We start from the raw sequence: 22,442 nt of genomic DNA, 5'->3' as shown, positions 1-22,442 counted from the left end.
CATTGTAATCGGATCTTTAGTTTAGAGGTTATGTATCAAAATGTAAAAATCGTGAAACATCATTATCTCAAAAACTACACAACCGATTTGAACAAAATTTGTTTTAAATGAACGAGCTACCTCAAAAACCCTTAACTTCTCAATCTTATGAAGATTGAACTTGTAGTTCAAAAGTTATGAAAAGAAACGTGTTCTGGAGACTGTTTAGTCTCACTCATGTTTCTCAGAGATGGCTGTACCGATTTTCATAAAATCAGTGTCAAATGGAAGGTCTAGTAGCCTCACAAGACCCTTTTGATTTGTTTTGCAATCGGACTATTTCTTTGCCTTTTATGTTTAAAAATGTAAAATCCAGCTATGAAAAGGAACATATTCCGTAGACTACTTGGACTCACTCACTTTTCTCAGAGATGGCTGACCCAATTTCCACAAAATTAGTGTCAAATAAAAAGTCTAGCTGCCTCATAACACCCTATTGAATTTTACTGTAATCGAACTGTAACTTCGTCTGTAATGTACCGAAATGTGAAAATCACGATACTTCATTATCTCAGAAACTACACTACCGATTTGATCAATATTATTATTAGATGAGCAGGCTAGTCAGGGCCGGATTTACGATTGTGGGGGCCCGGGGCCCAGTTATAGTGGGGGCCCCGAAATAAAACAAAATCTTTTTTTATCGTACAAGTTAAAAATATTTATTTGCTATTGAAAAGTTATCAAAAATTTGTTAATTTTTTTTCTTTCGTGTTGTTTTGCAGAAAACTTATTAATTAAATAATCAACATTTAACTCCTTCAGTATACTCGTACTCGAAACTTAATAATGCTAAGACTGCCTTTCATTCTCCACAGTCGTACGCAACCTATTTTTAATTAGTTTCATCTTCGATTTTTTTTTTCTTGACACCTGAAAAAAAAACCTAATTTGAAAAAATTGCGATCCACAGGCAAAAATTTGCACACAATTTGAGAAAGACTGCGCAAATATAAGACGACTCTGACAATAATCTACAGAAACTAGGAAAAAACTACACACATCTGCAGGTCAATAAAATCTGCACACGAACTCAGAAAATCTGCATTTTGCAAAGCACATCTGGTGTTCCTGATTCGGACAAGTTAGCAAAAGCAATGCATTAAAAAAATTGTGGGTTTTCTTTCTCTGCTTTATCTCCCATGCGCGCTGGTTCGATTCAAATGGTGTGTTAATGTGTGTCATTCCAAGAGAATACAAGGCAGGGATGCCACATATACAGATTTTTCTGTATTTTACAGATTTTTGAACTAAAAAAGCAATACAGAATCTGTATTACAGAATGTTGTCAAAAATACAGATTTTACAGAATCTTTTGCTATTCGAAATGAAATCAATTTTTTGGAAGGTTAAATTCAATTCAACGACTTTCAAACTTTTGTGAAAAAACCTGATGCTGTTTATGTTAGTATCGTTGCAGAAGAAGAGGGATGAGGCTTGGACGAAGGCGGAAAATAACGTTTCGAAATATTTGACGGGATTTCTATTTAAAATTTGTGAAACAAATTGCAAAGCTGTTCGATTTTATCGATTCTGTTGTAAAAACGGTAGCTTTATTCAATTCTAAACATTCGTGAAATTGGAAAATTTAAATGATTTGATTTCCAAAATTCGTAACAGTAACTGGACGACAAGACATGAATAACGAGTTTTACTCGCTAAGAACAAACTTTTTGACCGGAAGATTCGATGAAACAGATGACTTAACTTGGTCTGAGTAGTTGGACGCCACAATGCCAATGGTAAATTCATGTTTCCGTTACTGAGATCATTTGTGCGAATTTTTTCAATAATTCCACATTCTTCGGCTTTTGTAGAACGCATTTTTTTCAATATATACTTGCAACAAGTCTAAAGCCAGAAATCTCATGGCCCCTAAGCTTATGAGCTCAATTTTAAAAGCTAAAAGCTACGTTGCTAACCAAGCAGGAGCTACTAGAATTAAATTAACAAAAACATGCATGAACATCACGTAAAGATAAATAAGCAATATCGTGTTCAGTTACTACATTTGATTAACTCGCCTAATTATAAGTTTGGAACCAATAAAAAATTATGCCATAGCAAAAAATGGTGATTTGTTTCAATATATTCTTTAAGGAAGAAGATTTTCATGCAACATTTTTAGTTTGCTGGATACAGATTTTTTATATAGATTTTTTATACAGATAATACAGACATTTTCGAGCAAAAATACAGAAATAAATGTGGCAACCCTGATCCAAGGTGAGCTCTTATGGATGTAGTTGTGATATTGGCGCTAGCGAAAAAATAACACTGAAAGAAAGTGTCAGATTGAAATGGTCTGATCAAATTTTCTTACTGTAAATCGAACTTTTGATTAAATCTAATTTTTTAAAGAGAAAAAATCTTTTTAACAATTTGTGGGGGCCCCAAAAATGTGGGGGCCCGGGGCCCGGGCCCCCTGGGCCCCCCCATAAATCCGGCTCTGAGGCTAGTTAAGGGTTAACTGAAGAAGTATGATTGAACACGTGGTTTCAAAGTTTGGCTGCCCTATCCGTTCCCATTGCATTTGATTATAATCGAACTTAAGCAACCGTTATGTATTAAATTTTTAATGAAACAACGAAAGTCTATTATCTCAAAGATTACATGACTTGGCATGACAAATAACAAACTTCATAACAATTTGATATGTGGCTCAAAAGTTATGGAAAGAGAAGAAATTCAAAGACTATTTAAAACTATACCTGCTTTGATCGATATATTTGGCCTCAACAAAATTCAAATTTGGTATCGTACTATTTAAACGTTCCAAATTCATTGATTCCTTGCGATGTGTTCAAAGTCTGCAAATGCACGACGAATCGGCCATAGGATATGATCAAAGTCAAATAACACATCGTTTGAAATGATTTACCGAAATAACAACATCCTCGACTTTTGGCTTCTGTACAATACCTTAATTCTGAATACATTCATATTGGGTGGTAATCGGTCATTTTCAGCAAATTTTCTGGCATCAATCTGACACCGGAAATACCCATATTGGGAGGTATTTAGTTATTTTGGTGTCCAGGGTCAATGTTTGGTCTCTATGCATCATCTCGATTACGGAAATATCCTTATTGAGCATTATTCGGTCATTTTCCGCTGTTTCCTAGATGTTGCCATTAAGTTATTCAAAATGGTGCCTGAGGTCAATTGTTAGCTCATTACATTATTCTGGTTCCAGAGGTATTCATATTGGATGGTAGTTGGTTATTTTAGGCTGTTTTTTACAAACCAGAAGTCGCCATCTTGGATTTCGAAATGGTATTTAAGAAAGATTCTGGCCTCTGAGCGTCTTTATGCTTGAATGTTTTTAGAGGTAACAAATATGTCCATAATGGTTCGACGCCCCTCCCTCCTTTGGAAGCACATGTTCCTGAGACTTGGTAAAGCACGCGCCGCACTAGTAGCGGAACGCAAATTGAGCTCTTGCTTGATAGGTAACACGCACTCAAGCTAGCTGCTTCGGTCGCCGACTCGGCACGTGAAAAATAAGATAATAACACCAAACAGGTGATATCTCTTCGTTGGTGTTTTTATAAAGTTACATGGAGCGCGCGGTGTAGCCCCGATCCATATTTGCTTGCTTTTTGACGTTGGACTAACGTCTATATCGAAGTTAGGCACCTGAATTTGAAAATCTAGTAATTCAACCGGGGAAAACCAGGGAAAAGTGGTCAGGTTCTGAGCGCTTATATATCAGTCATTTCTTTTCAGAATTTCGAGGTTTTGGCATCAACCGATCAGAAATTCTTTTACGGTTGAATTTATGTAACAAAAATAACCTATTGTTCGAGATACACTATTGAAAAATTGATAAATCACATCGATTGTATAAATCATACCGAGCAACCAATCACCACCTCTCTTCACAAGCACAGTCGACACTAACGGATACAACCGATCTGACTTTGTAAACAGTCTCACAGCTTTCAACCAATAACGAGCTCGCTTTCGGTAGCTGCAACAGGTGTTTCAACACCGTTTTAAAATGCTTCTTTTATCATTACCACTGAACAGATTCTAAACACCAATGGCTTGATTGATAGGGGAAATATTGCGCAAGATTGTCATATAATAATTTAAATATGTTTTCGATACTAAACTAGTTAAAAGTTGTGTTAAAAGTCGTGCACATTCAACCAATCACAAGCTCGCTTCTTGTTTGCTCGCGGATGGATTTTTGCTTTGGGCTATATAATAGCCTGTGTCGTCTCATAGCAGTCATCAGTTAACAAGTGAAAGGCCACCAGGCCGGTCTTGTATAATCAGCAGCGGTGGCTGATTCCAGCGGCCAAACTGAGCTGCAGCAGAACCAGAGCGGGGGTATCAGGCAGCAGCGGCGGAGGTAGTGGGAAGCTGCATTTCTTCATTCAGTTCGGTGCTCCTTCGATCTGAGTTGGACCCCACCAGCGGTAATCCAATTCAGATATCGTTGGGTGAAAACGTTGGGTGTGTGTGCAGTGTGCACATATAGCGTATGTGCATCTGTATTGCTATGACATTTGCGATGATAGGGATGGCGCTGTTGCGTGTGTATGGCTAGCTATAGCGTGTGTAAGACACTAGCATGTGTAGCATATTATGGCTATTGCGTGTATATCTTCAGCGTGTGTACGGATAGTTATAGCTTGTGTGTGGATAGCTGCTGCGTGTGTAATGATTAGTTATAGCGTATGTATGGATAGTAATAGCACATGGTTGGATAGCTTATGCGTGTGTATAGATAGTTGTATCGGATGTATGGAAAGGAATAGCGTGTGTATGGATAGCTAAAGCTACAGCGTGTGTATGAATAGTTTTAACGCGTGTTTAGATAGTTATAGCATGTGTGTGAATAACTATAGCGGGTGTTTATCGAAGATTATTATTGTCATTGAAAATATTAAAACGTCTTAACGAACACAGTTGTGAATTTGATTTTACAGCAGCGATTTTAACTTCTTCAGCCAGTCTTTATTCATCGAGGAAAAATTACTACCTGTGAATGATCAACACTTATTTACTAGAAATTTGATTTAGATCAAAACGGGTTCTTTTGAGTATCATAAGTTATTGGTAAAAAGAGTTGCAAGTTTTCTCAATGAGCATTCATTAAATTTTCGTTTTTGTTTCTCGGTGCGCGGTTTTGATTTTGTTTCTCGCACACAGAGAAAGAAACAAACTTGTCGCTATCGTGAAAAATAACAAAACAATTAGAAATGCTCTAAATCACAACTGAAGAAGTTAAGATATTTTCCTGTCACTCGCCCAAACCTTGATAACAACTACCGAAAAACGTGTGATTGAGCTCTTGCTATATTGAATTATTGAACCAAACGTTTTTTTTTTTTCAAATACATGAAGTTATATGCTGGGCTGGAACTAACCTAGCATGAGTTTTATCGATTAAATGTCAAACAATTTTCAAATTCAAAATTTTCGGTTGAATCGTTCTGGGCTCCAATTTCAGATAGTTTCGTAAAGTTTGTTTTTTGCTTAGATAGGAAAATTTTACCAATTCGCTCAATTAAATGATTGTCTTGGTAGTGCAGCAAACAAAGGGTTGATTCGAATATGTATGAAATGACAGCGATTAAATAAAAGATATCCATTCTTTTAGTATATATTATTATTTATAACGTTTTAACGTCTCAGCATCCAGAAATGCACTGTTAGATAAAATTGCAGCAAATACTAGAGTTGCAATTCTCTCTATTATTTGTTTTAATGGAATATAAGAATACCGTAGTCCAACGTCATGCGGTCGTGTCTTGAATACCACCCTCCTACTTTTTGCTTTGTGGCATCTCCGCCTCCTTGTACTCTGATTCTCCTTGCTATGTATATTATACTTTGAGCTAGCGCACAGTGAGCGCTGACGACGTTTGCGGCTAAATGGGTGACTATATAATTGTGTTGTTTTTAAAATTAAATGTCTTGAATTTAACGAAATGAAATTTAATGAAATTCAATGAAATGAAGCAGCAAAATAATGCTCTGTTTAACAACACCGGTGTAGCCAAGGATACAAAAAGGGTTCAAGTGATAACTGATCAGTAGTCTAAACTGATTTTCTATTTCTTTTTATAGTTTTAAAAGAACATGCGGTGAAAATTTTTTATTGCAACAGTTGAAATTACTTGGCTTTGTTTGTTTCGTTCTCACATTTGATATTTTTTCACACGTGTACTGTCCACACGCGCAAACCAGGAGACTAACTTACTTCTTTTTGAAAAATGAAGCAAGAATAAAAGTAAGGTGTTCTACGAGGTGTTGCTCCTTAAATATAGAAATCTTGATATATGGCTAAGAACCGAAGCGCATCACACAGTTTTAAAGAAACCATACGTTTCGGTAAATATTTCCTCTAATATGAGGTTTAAATTGTTTTATATTTTTAAGCCTTCAGCCAAAGATTACAGTAGAGAATGATCAAGACACTATTTTGATACTTTCCGTCGTTTCAGGAAGCATAATCATCAATTATCAATTCACAATACGAGTTCATATTTCAAAAAATATTACAAAATTCCTATTCGAACTTGGTAAAGCCCGCACAGCATCTCGAGCAAAGCTTGATTGTAGCTCTGCTTCATAACCCACACGCACTCGGTCTAGGTGCTTTGATTTTCACCTGTTAGTTATTAAATTATTGAATGAACCATCTACATAACAGATTCATATCGATTTCCAACTATTTTTAGTACTAAAATTAAAACGTTCGAATGTACAACAATCGCAAATAAAAACAAAATAATAAGGAGCGCATTTTACTACTTTTATTACTTTTTATTTCATTTACTAGTTGAATATGCTGCTTATGTTGAACAGAAGGATGGTTTTCGTAAAACAAATGCAAATAGATTCTCCGAAAAACCTTATAAGAAATTTTAAACCCAATGTAAATACACATATTGCAATACAGATCGGACTCGATTATCTGGAGGCACAATCATTCGGAGGCTCGATTATCCGGGGTTCGATTATGCGGAGAGAATGGTTTGATTATCTCGAGTTGTTATTTTTCTTCGATTTCGGATTTTGTTGACTATTCTACCTAGAAATACCAACTTTGATTCAGTATTTTGCGTTATATGCTGCGTAGTCATTTCAATGATGCAAAAAGGGGAGGAGCAAGATTGATTTTGGTTCAACTTATTATTATTGAATTTCCACTATTTTGACGGTCACCGTACCCGTCGCATGGATGGGTTGCTTCTGAATAAATCTCAGTAGCTTTCTCTGATCCGCAGCTTATCTAGCCGCAACGCTTATATAATTACCAATAAGAGACATATAAAAAGGGTATCAAGGTGTTTTAGCGGCTTCATGTTTCCTTCATAATTATCCTGGAAATTATTTCGGATTCTGGTGACCGATTACGATAAAGTTTATTAGAATATGAAGGCAGCTATACCTTTAAAACTAAATATGTTGCGTATAAATCCGTTCAGACATCTCCGAGATAAATGAACTTAAATAAACTGAAAGTGGTTTATATGATAAACATTGACATCGACCATTAGACCATTTCTAAATATTTATGTCGGCACATTTACACTTATTTTTATTAGCAATCTAGCTGTTCTTGACAAGCGAAAATAGAAAAAAAATCTAAATAAATAAACGGTTCTATTATCCGGAGAATTCGGTTATCCGGAGTGAAATATTATTCAATGCTCCGGGTAATTGAGTCCGACCAGTACATACATTCAGAGTTGCGATTTATCATCAGTCCAGCTACTCATGTGTTAATTCTGATTAAAAAAGCGAGGCATAATAAGATATATTTTATTTGATTTAATCTCCATTAATGAATATTCTTTGATATGATAAAACATTTTCATACTAATCAAATTATAATAATATTCACCCTGGGCTCAGTAACGAAAATGAATTGAAGGCTTAAACGGAAGAGAAAAGTGCTTCCAAGCAACTTGCACATAAGCTAATAGCCGAATTAAAAAACACATGTTTGCCATCACAATGTTACCGGCTCAGTCAATGTAATGCAAATAAAAAAACCTAAATTAATCCACCTAGCGGTCAGACCCAGCCTTTCTCATTCAAACTTTTATTTGTAAAAATAGATTTACAGGAACGCTTCAATCCAATAAATGTATATTCACTCTTAAATAAGAAATATTGATGTTTTAATCTATACAATTAAAAATGCAATTCGGTCTGTCTGTCTCTCTGATCCATATAGGCTCGAAAATTACCGAACCGATCGGCGTGAAAATTTGTTTGTATGGGTTTTTGGTGCCGATAAAGGTTCCTATGATAGTTTGAGACCCCTTTCTTTGCTGGAAGGGAGGGGTCCCATACAAATGAAACATAAATTTCTGCACAACTCAAGAACAAACCAAGCAAATGAAAACGAATTTGGCATGTAGATGTTTTAAGGGGTAAAAAATATGTCCATAATGTTTTGACACCCCTCCTTCTTTTGGAAGGGAGGGATGCCATACAAATGAAAAACAAATTTCTGCACATCTCGAGAGCTAACCAACTACATGGAACCAAATTTGGCAGGTGAATGTTTCAGTGGTAAAAAATATGTTCCATAATCGACCTCAGCACAGAACAGATATGCAACTTCGAACAAAACTCTGCAGCTAATCGGTGCCAAAGCTTTCGCATTCATTTTTAGCTGTTCCATCCTACATTGGTTTCACAGTGCATCGTTCGAACAGCTCGCTCCAATAGTTTGAACATGCACCAAAAAACAATTTTTTTTTTTTGCTTTAATGACCAGGCAAAAAGGTGATCTTGAACAGTTGAATCTATCAAAATCAAATTAAGACAGGACCGCAATCAAGAGATCTTTAAAGTGGAAATTCAGTAACAATTCACAATCAACGTCAATAGAACAAATTAAACTAAAAGTCTTTCAACCATTCAAACATTGGCTAACAAATTTTCTTGGATCGTACACCTCACGACTGTTGAAACTTTTTTAACCTGTTAGTTGATTTACTTGAATATCTTCGTTGGACTTGAAAACCGAATTTCTCGACCAACGACAATATTTTTTTCTCGTACCGTTTTTTATACCTAACATTGCTAGAAATGCATATCAGACGCGCTGTACCAGCACTGCTTACGACATAAGGTACAATGTAAAAAAATGATTGTCGTTAGTCAAGATATTCAGTTTTCAACTTGGGCAACAATGAAATTCATTAAAAATATATCTACATAAAAACCGTTGCACGTATGCGGGTGGTACTGTGCGTTTATCATGAAAAGGCACCCTCGCTATACCAGTACCGGGGAGAACAAAGGATTCTCTCGACGAAAAAGCGGCGAGAGCTCATACAGTCCTTTTGTTGAATGAATGGAATATAAGCGTAATGAAATTTCGAGTGTAAAATGCGTTCTCTCCACCGCTAGATGTCGATACTTAAAATGAAGAGATTTTGTCTCGTTTTTGGTTCTTTTGGAATTTGTTACCCCTAAAAGATTCACATGCCAAATTCGATTCCATTTAGTTGGTTAGCTCTTAAGATGTGCAAAAATTCGTGTTTCATTTGTATGGAACCCCCACCTTTCCAGAAGAGAGAGGGGTGTCGAACTAATACTGACATATTTGTTACCCCTGAAAACATCCACATGCCAAATTTGGTACTTGATTAGTTTTCGAGATGTGCAGAAATTTGTGTTTCATTTGTATGGGACCGCTCTCTTATAGAAGAGGGAGGGGTGTCAAACCATTATGGACATATTTGTTACCCTCAAAAACATTCACATGTCAAATTTGGTTGTGTTTGCTTGATTGGTTCTCGAGCTGTGCGAAATTTGTGTTTCATTTGTATGGAACCCCTACCTTATAGTAGTGGGAAGGGGTCAAACCATTATGGACATATTTGGTACCCCTAAAACATTCACATGCCAAATTTGGTTCCATTTAGTTGGTTAATTCTCGAAACGTGCAGAAATCGGTATTAGATTTGTATGGAACCTCTTCCTTCCAGAAGAGGGAGGAGTGTCAAATTAATATAATCATATTTGTTGCCCCTGAAAACATCCACATGCCAAATTTGGTTACATTTACTTTGTTAGTTTTCGAGATGTGCAGAAATTTGTGTTTCATTTGTATGAGCTTCTCCCTTCCAGAAGATAGAGGGGTCTCAAACTAATGAATATGAATGAATGGAATATAAGCGTAATGAAATTTCGAGTGTAAAATGCGTTCTCTCCACCGCTAGATGTCGATACTTAAAATGAAGAGATTTTGTCTCGTTTTTGGTTCTTCAGTTGAACAGATGTGACCTCAGGCAACATTTTGGATTGTAAGATGGCAACTTCCGGTTTCTGGAAATCAAGTTGAAATGGACCCATCCCATTAAATATGAGTATCTCCGGAACCAGAAAGATGCACAGAAGCTAAAAATTGATCACAGACACAATCTTGAATTTTAAGATGGTGACTTCCGCTGTCTGGCAAACAGCCGGAAACGACCAAATACCATTCAATATGAATCTTTTCGGAACCAGAATTACGCCCAGATGACAGAAATTGATTTCACAGGCAATTTTAAAGTTCAAATGACGACTTTCGGTTTCTGAAAAACAGCCCAAAGTGATCAAATACCACCCAATATGATTATCTCCGGAGCCAGAATGTTGCAAGAACACCACTATGAATTGTAGGATGGCAACTTCTGGTTTCTGGAAAACAGCCAAAAATGGCCGATTTCCGTCTGACATGAGTATCTCCGGATCTAGAATGATACACAGCAGCTGAAATCGACCACACATCCCATTTTGGATTCTAGGTTAGCGACTTCCGGTTCCTGGGAAACAGCCGAAAATGATCGAATAACACCCAATGTGGGTGTTTCTTCAACCAGAATGACACTCAGAGGCTAGAAATTATCTTAAATACCATATTGAAATCCAATATGACGACTACCGGTTTCTGAAAAACAGCCTAAAATAACCAAATACCATCCAATATGAGTATCTCTGGAACTAGAATGATGCAATGAGCTAACAATTGACCTCAGGCACCATTTTGAATTGCTAAATGGCAACTTTTAGGAAACAGTCGAAAATGACCGAATAATACTCAATATGAATATTTCTGTAATCGAGATGATGCATAGAAACCAAACATTGACCCTGGACACCATCTTGAATTTAAAGACGACCACTTTTAGTTTTTGAAAACAACCTAAATAACTAAACACCTCCCAATATGGGTATTCCCGGTGTCAGATTGATGCCAGAAAATCTACTGAAAATGACCGAATACCACCCAATATGAATATATTCAAGTTAAGGCGATGTACAGAAGCCAAAAGTCCAGGATATTGTCATTTCGATAAACCCAATCATTTCAAACGATTTGTTATTTGACTTTGATCATATCCTATGGCCGATTCGTCGTGCATTTGAAGACTTTTAACACATCGCAAGGAATCAATAAATTTGGAACGTTCAAATAGTACGATACCACATTTAAATTATGTTGAGGCCACATACATCGATCAAAGCAGGTATAGTTTTAAATAGTCTTTGAATTTCTTTTCTTTCCATGACTTTTGAGCCACATATCAAATTGTTATGAAGCTTGTTATTTGTAATTTAGAGAGATGACTCGTTCGTATGACACTAGTTATGTTCAAACAAGTCAAGTAGTCTTTGAGATAATAGACTTTAGTTGTTTTATTAACAATTTAATACATAACGGTTGCTTAACTTCGATTATAATCAAATAAAATGGGAACGTAGACGGCAGCCAAACTTTGAAACCACATGTTCAATCATAATTCATCAGTTAACCCTTAGCCTGCTCATCTGATAATAATATTGATAATATTGATTAAATCGGTTGTGTAGTTTCTGAGATAATGAAGTATCGTGCTTTTCACATTTCGACACATTACAGACAAAGTTACAGTCCGATTATAGTTAAATTCAATAGGGTGTTATGAGGCAGCTAGACCTCTCATTTGACTTTAATTTAGTGAAAATCGGCTCAGCCATCTCTGAAAAAAGTGAGTGAGTCCAAGTAGTCTTCGGAATATGTTCCTTTTCATGGATTTCACATTTTTAAACATAACAGGCAAAGTAATAGTCTGATTGCAAAACAAATCAATAGGGTCTTATGGGGCAACTAGACCTTCCATTTGACACTGATTTTATGAAAATCGGTCCAGTCATCTCTGAGAAACATGAGTGAGATTAAACAGTCTTCAGAACACGTTTCTTTCTATAACTTTTGAACAACAAGTTCAATCTTCATAAAATTTTAAAGTAAAGGGTTTCTCAGGTAGCCCGTTCATTTGAAATTTATATTGTTCAAATCGGTTGCATAGTTTTCGAGATAATGATGTTTCATGATTTTTACATTTTGCTACATAACCTCTAAGCTAAAAATCCGATTACAATGAAATTTAATAGGGTCTTATGGGACAACAAGATCTTTCATTTGCAATTAATTTCATGAAAATCGGTCCAGCCATCTCTGAGAAAAGTGAGAGAGAATAAAAATCTGCACATACACACACACACACACATACACACACACATACAGAAAATGCTCGGCTCGTCGAGCTGAGTCGAGTGATATACATTGTAATACTAATAATATTGACCTAACTTCACTAGAGTTTGAATTAGATTGTTGAAATGTAAATAGTATCTGTTAAAGCTTTTAACTTAGAAATAAACAAATTCTTACAAAAAGTAAAAAAAAAAAAAGCATAACTGGTGTTACAGAATTTTGGAAAAAATAAAGGAAAATCGACTCTGAAAAAAAAATATATGCCATTCGGCCCTTTGGAGCACTTTTATACTTTCGGTTTTGCAAGTGATTGCTATACCTTTCTAAGAGAAAGGCAAAAAAACAACGCTAATCTACTTATATCGCTAAAACTATTAATTTATCAAATCTCAAATATCATCAAATTGACTAACGTTTATAACAACAGCTTTTGATTTATGAAAGCATAATCTTGATTACAAATAGCATAGACGAAATGCAGTAAGCTCACGATCCCTAACGAAGGTAAATGATATCACCCGTATTGCATCCATTGTTATAAATCAATAGATTTATTTTTTCATGCGAGTAAATATCACGCTGTTGAAATGATAATATTATTTTGGATAAATCAGTGTCGGTACTGTAAGCAGTAGGATGTTGACACTAGCGGAAATCATTGTTACATCGTATACTTGTTTACTAAAAAGTACAAACCACGCATCATCCAATTTGGCGGATTGCAAGAGCAAGACATGTTTACCATTTATTAGAAGCCACATCAAATTAGAATTGCATCAAAACGAATAAGGCAATGCAAAATCATGTTCAACTACACAAGCAAACACTCAGCCATCACCCCTCCCTGCTCATCAATTCATAGCAGCACTGCAGCAGAGTAAACATCAAATGACGTGCTCGAGCGGCCTCAGTCCAGCCGACCTGACGCACTGGCGGTTCAAAACAGAACGAAAAAGATAAAACGTTCAATGTGCCTCCCGGTGACAAACGAAAGGTTACGGCACTGCATTCGTAGCTTCTTAGCTCTTGCGCCGAGCTGGGGCTTGCTGCAAATGTCGCAAATACGCTCGTGGTGATGGGTGCCTAGAATTTGGCGGTGTCACCGAGCGGCTCGGAGCGGTGCTTTTACCAAGTCTGTTCCTGGGAAACAGCCGAAAAAGATCGAATAACACCCAATAGCGGAAGGCGCCATCTTAGAATTCAAAATGGTATCTGTGGTCGATTTTAGCTCCTGTGTATCATTCTAGATCCGGATATTGATATGTTGGGAGGAAATCGGCCATTTTTGGCTGCCAAATTTGGTTCCATTTAGTTGGTTAGCTCTCGAGATGTTCAGAAATTTGTGTTTCATTTGTATAGAACCCCTCCCTTCCAGAAAAAGGAGGGGTGTCGAACCATTTTGGACATATTTGTTACCCCAAAAAACATTCGCATGCTAAATTTGGTTCCCTTTACTCAGTTAGTTCTCGAGATGTGCAGAAATTTGTTTGAATGAGAAAGGCTGGGTCTGACCGCCAGGTGGATTAATTTAGGTTTTTTCAATTGTGGAAGGCGGAGTTCAAAATTTTTAGAATTTATCTTTTAAAATTGATCACTAGTCTCTCGAAATAGCTTGTATAATGATATACACTATAACTAGCATCGAATACATATTATTCGAGATAGGGTGGTTCATAATATTGTGTGAAAATGAGTATAAAATGAAAAAAATCACTTCTCACTGAATACCAATAGAAAAATTCCTGAAAATATAATATTTGTTATATCATTGCCGTTAGGGTGGCAATGTTGAATTGGAAAAATTATAAGTAAAATGGCAAAATATTACAAAACAAATTTACAAAATGTATTAAACTACTCACATTTACCTGCCAAATTTGGTTCCATTTAGTTGATTAGTTGTCGAGATGTGCAGAAATTTGTGTTTCATTTGTATGGAACCCCTCTCTTCCAGAAGAGGGCGGGGTCTCAAACTATCATAGGAACCTTTAACGGCACCAAAAACCACTACATACAAATTTTGACGTCGATCGGTACGGAGTTTTCGAGCCTATATGGATCAGACAGACAGACAGACCGAACTGCATTTTTATATTATAGATTGCAACATCAATATTTTAGAACCTAAAGAGTGAATATACATTTATTGGATTGAAGCGTTCATGTAAATCAATTTTTAAAAATAAAAGTTTGAATGAGAAAGGCTGGGTCTGACCGCTAGGTGGATTAATTAGGTTTTTTCAATTGTGGAAGGCGGAGTTCAAAATTTTTAGAATTTATCTTTTGAAATTGATCACAAGTCTCTCGAAATAGCTTGTATAATGATATACACTATAACTAGCATCGAATACATTATGTTTCATTAGGGTGGTTCATTTATTCGACATAGGGTGGTTCATAATATTGTGTAAAAATGAGTATAAAATGAAAAAAATCACTTCTCACTGAATACCAATAGAAAAATTCCTGAAAATATAATATTTGTTATATCATTGTCGTTAGGGTGGCAATGTTGAATTGGAAAAATTATAAGTAAAATGGCAAAATATTACAAAACAAATTTACAAAATGTATCAAACTACTCTGTGCAAAAAAAAAATTAACTCAACCAAAATTAAGATTGTGTCTCGTGGAAAATGTTGAATGCTTTCATGTCACACACGGGAGGTACATGGAATTTTAATATTTGAAAAATGGTTTCGATTCCAAGTGTCTTAAACTTTTAAATGAAACGGTGGAAACTGATGGAATATGTTATATTACTTTGTTTGAAAAATCTACTCTCTAAGACACTTGCACTCGTCTTTCGAATGTTGTACCAGATAATTTATTTACCACAATAAAGTCCTTTGCCAACACTTGATCGAACACACAGTGCTCTGGCTTATATAATCGGACAATAGACTGTATCGATGTTATTCAGTGATAATGAGAGTATTGGGATCTCAATCAGATACGAAATACAATTGACTCGTTGTTTCTGGGTTTGCGTCGTTTTGACAGTTCGACCATACATTTTCTGTTGAGTTAACATCATGAGAACGTGAACGTGCCCATTGGCTGAAACTTTGCATAGACGTTTTTATAGGCAAAAGATGCAATTTTGTGCTATTGGTTTAATTTATTGATACACAACTCATTTTTGAAAAGCTATTGGAAAATGCTATTTCGGATAGGTATTGATGATTACAAAAAATTTTAGAGCCAGCACGGTTCGTTTGAGCGGTGTGACATCTTCGGCAAAGTTGTAGATAATAGTTTTGTTTTAAAAAAAAAATATACACTCTAAAAACAAATTACTAATTAAAAAAAAAAAATAAAAGAAAGTTATAAATTAATTATCGAAAACAGCCCATTTAAACAAATTTACTTTTTTTTATAAAAACTACGAAAGTTTACCTGAACAACGAAACCGGCCATGGAGAAATCAGAAAAAAAGTTATATTTTTTAAATTTTTTTTTTCACAGGGTACATTTTTTTTTGAGGAACGAAGTTATTATTTACAACTTTGCCAGATTCACTATGCCAATCAAATAAACCATTTTGACTGTATAAATGTTCTTGATTCCTCATAGAGTGCTCTATTGGAAATAAAAAATATGTCTACAGTCGAAACGGCATAGTGTCTTCGGCAAAGTTGTAGATAATATTTTGTCCTTCCAAAAAAAATATGCCTTTTAAAAAAAATAATTGAAAATAAATATTTTTTTCAAAACATATTTTTTTTCAAAAAATATTCTTTTTTTAAATGATAACTTATTTTTCTTGATTTCGATATGATCGGACTGGTTTCATTGTTTTGGTAATCTTTCGTAGGTTTCATTTAAAAAATCAAGTTTTTGAAACATGAGCTCTTGAATATTTAATTTTTAATCTTTCTTCTTACTTTTGAATGAATAATTTTTTAAGTGTATTTTTTTTTTGGAAAGACAAAGTTATTATCTACAACTTTGTCGAAGACGTCACACCAATCAAACGAACCGAAGTGCTTTTTTTATTTTATACTCATTCTTCACAATATTATGAACCACCCTATGTCGAATAAATGAACCACCCAAATGAAACATAATGGATTCGATGGTAGTTATTGTGTGTATCATTATACAAGCTATTTCGAGAGACAAGTGATCAATTTCAAAAGATAAATTCTAAACATTTTGAACTCCGCCTTTCACTATTGAAAAAACGAGAGTAAATTTTTGCAAAAAATTTTTTTTCGGATGACACCAATTCTCGACGTTTCATGCGTTTTTAACTCATTTGGCGTCAAAAAAAAATTCGAAAACCAAAATTTCACGTACCCCCCCCCCCCTTGGGTGATTTTTCGGTTTTCAAAAAAGCCAAACTTCATTCGCTTTGCGCCACCCCATTTTAAGTCCGATTGAGCTGAAATTTTGCACAGGGTATTTTTTCGAGCAGGTGAACATTTTGTATAGGGTTTTTTTTGAAATTCGAGATGACCATTTTGGCTGGCACCCTAATATATATGTATGTATGTATATATATATGTGCGTGTGTGCGTGTGTATGTGCGTGTGTGTGTGCAACTTTTTTTTCTTACTCACTTTTCTCAGAGATGGCTAGGTCTAGATGCCCCACCGGTTGCTATTGAATTTCATTAGAATCGGATTTTTAGTTAAGAGGGCATGTATCAAAACGTGAAAATCTCAAAACATCAATATCTCAGAAACTACACAACCGATTTTAGGAAAACTGATGTCAAATGAACCGGCTATCTCCAGTCCCCTTAACTTATAAATTTCATACTGATTAAATATATGGTTCAAAAGTTATGCAAAGAAATGTTTTCCAGAGGCTGTTTAAACTCACTCACTTTTTTTCAGAGATGGCTGGACCGATTTTCACAAAATTAGTCTCGAACGGAAGGTGTGATTGTCTCATAGGTTGCTATTTAATTTCATTGTATGCGGTTGATAGCTTTGTCCGTTATTTATTAAAATGTGAAATCACGTTATAAAAGCAAAGCTTATACCAAAGCACAGAACCGATATGCAACTTCGAACAAAACTCTGCTTGCTGTTCCATCCTACATTGAGTTTACAGTGCATCGTTCATACAGTTCGCTCCAATAGTTTGAACATGCATAAAAATCTATTTTTTTTTTGCTTCAATGACCGGACAAAAAGGTGATCATAAATCTATCAAAATCAAGGTAAGACAGGGCCGCATTCAAGAGATTTTTTGAGCAGAAATTAAGTAACAATTCACAATCAACATTGAAAGAAAAAAATAAACTAAAAATCTTTCAACCATTCAAACATTGCTCAACAAATTTTTTTGGATCGTACACCGCACGACTGTTGAAACCGCTCGCCTTCGGGAGCCATATCGACTATGCCTGTAAGAGGGCTTCAAAGGCTATTGCAGCATTATCTCGCATGATGTCTAATAGCTCAGCAGTGTACGGCAGCAAGCGAAAACTTCTAGCTAGTGTGACTTCGTCCATACTGAGATACGGCGGGCCAGTGTGGTCCAAAGCACTAGGAACTAGTAAACATCGGAGTAAGTTGGAAAGTACCTACAGGCTCATGTGCCTGAGGGTTGCGAGCGCGTATCGAACTGTGTCATACGACGCAATCTGCATTCTGTCCGGCATGATGCCTATCAGCATAGCCATTAAGGAGGACGTAGAATGCTTCGATCAACGTGAAAAGGGGCATACGAGGTACCAGAAGAACATTCTCGATGATCAGATGGCAGCAGGAATGGTCCAACTCCGCGAAAGGTAGATGAACGCATCGACTTATTCCGGACGTATCCGAATGGGTCGGGAGGCGCCATGGTTGCTTTAGGCAGTATCTACACAGATTCGGGCATGCGAGGTCCCCCATTGTCCCGAGTGCGTGGATGCGGAAGAGACTGCTGAGCATGCATTCTTTGTGTGCCCTCTTTTTGCGCATGCGCGGAGCGACATGATGGTAGTGAGTGGGCCAGACACTACTCCGGACAACCTAGTTCAGAGGATGTGTAAAGACCCGAACATTTGGAGGGCGGTTTGTGCAGCCGCCTCTCAAATAGTTTTAGAGCTGCAAGCCAGTGTAAGCTAGCGGCCAGTCTCCAGGTTAGTTAGCTAAGTTAGCAAAGTGACCTAAAGATGAAAAAAGATGAACGCTTGTTCTCTGTGGAATAACTACGAACATCGTATCGCCTTACGGTCTTCAGAAGAGTTTTTCTAGGAAAAATTCTAATATCATGTATCGATATATTTTCAGAAGCCTATTGGACATCTCTAGAAAATAAGTTTTGAAAAAGTGGATTTATTCATATAAAATCGTATGGAAATTTTAAAGTCGGGCGCAATAATTTAGTTACATCGATTGATCTGAAAAGTTACATAGTTGTTAAAGGACCAATAAGGAACACGAAAAGTGCATGGGAGCCATCCACCACCGTTTTTTCCATTTAACTGTGTCCCAGTCTATTATATATACATGGTCTCTATTTCTTTACTAAATATAGTCGAATTCTATATGTAACCGAAAAATTTTATTTTGTTTATTTTGCATTAATGTTTTGTTGTTTTTTAATAAGTAAGAAGAATTTTCTTTTCGACTAACCAACTCAAAGCCAGAAAACACATTTCTTACAAAAATAAAAAAAAAGTTAAAAAAATATGTTGTGTTTTTCATGTACTTGCAGTCAAACGTAGAGAAAAATTTTGAGAAGTGTATATTGATTTGTTTACTTGTAAACCTAAACATAAACTGTTTTTTTTAAATATATATTTTAATTTTTGCATTTCTCCTAGAAAAGTATAGCAATCACTGGTAAAACCAAAGGTAAAAACCCAAATTAATCCACCTAGCGGTGAGTACCAGCCTTTCTCACTCGAACTTATTATTTGTTAAAAAAGATTTACACCAACACTTAAAAAATACACCTTGATAATTTCCGCAGGATTTGTTATTCATTCTAAACAACAAATTTTTGGTAGCCAACAGCACAACTATACCGAACATTTAAAATATAACATTCACACACATATGAACATACATTAACACATATGCATGCAAATAACATTGAATTCTTCCAAATTTATGATGCGATTTTGTTTATACTCATACGCATATAAATTTTTAGATTGTTTATGTCGACTTAAGTCAGTAGATTTGAAATAATATATAAATAAATGTTGTTTAATTAATTTGAATGATTTTTTTTCTTCTTCACAAATCATTTATTTGTCACGGCACAAATACAATTCAATGTTTAACGGCGCCAATTATATCTGATGACATAAAATCTTAGAGCAAATTTTTTGTCCTCGCTGCCGACTACGAGCTGAAATTAAATCTATCCTAAAACTAGCATGTATAATTCAATCAGTGTTTTGTAGTTGAATGGTCGTCTGATGATCGTCGAATGAATATGCAGCATGTATGGATTTGTTCTGCTTAGCCACGATTTAATGAGCTGGGACAGGGGCTTGTAATCCTCGGGTTCTGAGAGTATTGTGCGGGGTCTAGTTGCTGGTTTTGGTTCGTTGTTGTTGTTCGCTGGTATTCAAGTGGCCATATGGTGTGTGCCGCTATAGACATACAAGCACTTAAAGAACGCCGCGATCTTTCAATGCTTTATTTTATCAATGACATTATTTCTCAACGCGTGCAATCTACTCAATTATTATCACAACTAAATTTTTATGCACCCAGTCGTCAATTAAGAAATCGTAAAATATTTTCGGAAAATTCTCACAGAACAAACTACTCAAAAAATGGCCCAATAAATCGCATGATGCGTCACTATAACCAGCACTGCGAAAAAATCGACATCACCATGGGCAGAAATCAAATAAAAAAACGACTAACTACTGGAAATAATGTAAGCTCTTCTAAATTTTAGAAGGAAAAAAATGGTATTTTGAAAAATAGAAATAAACACTAGTGTTTAGTGATTGTTACATCAAGGCAACCAGTGGAAGTTGTCCTTTGACATCAGAGTGGAAAATTTGATTATTCTTTGTCCAACCTCGAAAATAAATACATGTTCTTTAGTAAAAAATATTAAGTTCATTTAAACCTTTAGACATATCATTTTGGCGACGAGGATCTCAAGAATCCACGAACATGGCAGAAGATAGATTGAAAGCTGATTATCAAGATGGTCCAACTTGTACAGCAGCGGCAGCTTTAGTATCATGCCCCGGAGCAGATTTTGGAGTCTTTCTCATCGAACATCACTAAATTTGTCTTCGACGAAAAAAACGGAGTTACGTTCGGACGCTGGTTAAACCGCTACCAGGACCTCTTCGAGAACGATGCAGAGCAGCTGAATGATGCGGTGAAAATACGTCTACTTCTCCGGAAGTTGGACACCCATTCGCACAGCCGCTATCTCAACTACATCCTGCCGAAGCTGCCCAACGACGTGAAGTTCGAAGACACAGTCAAGATTCTCAATAAAATCTTTGGGCATCAAACGTCATCGTTCCGGAAGACACATGAACCTGTCTGCAGTCAGTGAAATGCGAATCTGAAGATATTATCAGCTACGGTGGATATGTCAATCGAGCCTGTGAAGATTTTCAGTTCCAGAACCTAACATCGGACCATTTCAAGTGCCTGATTTTCTTGTGTGAACAGAGAAAAAGTGCCTGATTTTCGTCAGCGGATTGAAAGCAACTAAATATGCGGATGTCCGGGTAAGACTACTTTCCATGCTAGAGAATGGAAAGCCTGAATCACCAATTACTCTCCAATCGTTAATTGATGAGTATCAACGCCTTGTCAACTTAAAGGAAGACACCACGATCATCAGAGATGGCTGAACCGATTTCCACAAAACTAGCGCCAAATGGAAGCAGCTGTCTTATAACACTCATAATATTACTGTAATCGGACTGTAGCTTCGTCTGTAATGTATCAAAATGTGAAAATCACGAAACTTTATTATCCCAGAAACCGCACAATCGATTTGAACAAAATAAGTCTTCAAAACTTCTAACTCCAACGTAATTGCTCACCGGGTTCGTTCCTTCAACGTTATGTTCACGAGAATACTCATTTAAGTCTCTGAAAATATGTTGGTAGTTAGGGGCACCAAAATTCACAGAAATGGTTAAAAGCTATGATCTTTCATTTTTTCCCAGTTCTCTCTAAGATTACACTATTCTCTCAAAGATTACACGATATATTTGAACAAAACAAGTGTCAAACGAACAGGTTGTTCCTTAAGCTTACAAAAACATGAAACCTAAAAGCTGTTTAAAACTAGCTGCTTTGATCAAATTTCGAAATTTAGAGTCATTATGATAAAAAGACTACTTATGTAGTACAGATATTACGTCAAATTTCACATATTATGCTCCAATTATTTCTTCAAATACAACATCAATATTCTAAAACCCAAAGAGTGGATATTCCTTTATGGAAATTAAAGGACGTTGCAAATTCTGATTTCAAAATGAAATATTGAGTTGATTCCTAGCCTCTAAGCATCATCTCGGGTACTGAAAAAATCACATTGGGTTATGTTTGTGCCTTCTAGTGCCTTTCTGTCCTCAGGTTATCATACCGCTTCCGCAAATTGTATTGGATGATATTTGGTCACTCTAGGCTGCTGATCGGAAACTGTCGTCACTTTGTATAGAACCTCAAATTTTTTCTTCTCAACCGTTATTTATTTTATGGACGTTTTCTTTAGACATTTCAGCTATAGATAAGTCATACTTGAAATAGAAAAAAAATGTCTACTATATATAATCGAACCATACATAATTGAGTTCATATATAACCGAGTTCGACCTGTACGTTTCGATTATACCACGTTTCGATTATACCACGATAGACAAAAATTTTCGCGTGATATATTTGAAACATATTTATATGTTATTTGCATGTATGTGATGTTTCGATTATACCACGATAAACAAAAA

General features: G+C 35.8%; 1 protein-coding gene across 6 annotated transcripts in view; it reads right to left on the bottom strand.

Moving 5' to 3' along the window:
• Window positions 1-22,442, bottom strand: part of LOC129718267 (uncharacterized) — a 67,949-nt gene that overhangs the window by 44,160 nt on the left and 1,347 nt on the right. The window contains exon 2 of one of the 6 annotated variants that reach the window (XM_055668872.1): window positions 14,410-14,671. The exons of 3 other annotated variants lie outside the window; for them this stretch is intronic. In XM_055668872.1, coding sequence (XP_055524847.1) covers window positions 14,410-14,434 — 25 coding nt within the window. In that variant the 5' untranslated portion in view covers window positions 14,435-14,671. The remainder of the gene's footprint in view (window positions 1-14,409; window positions 14,672-22,442) is intronic. 2 more of the 6 variants (XM_055668871.1, XM_055668873.1) reach the window with 2 other exon arrangements.

The sequence above is a fragment of the Wyeomyia smithii genome, chromosome 1 (genome assembly GCF_029784165.1).
Source record: "Wyeomyia smithii strain HCP4-BCI-WySm-NY-G18 chromosome 1, ASM2978416v1, whole genome shotgun sequence".
Lineage (NCBI taxonomy): Eukaryota > Metazoa > Arthropoda > Insecta > Diptera > Culicidae > Wyeomyia > Wyeomyia smithii.
Note: the sequence above shows the minus strand (reverse complement) of the source record. Positions and strands in the feature narration are given on the sequence as shown.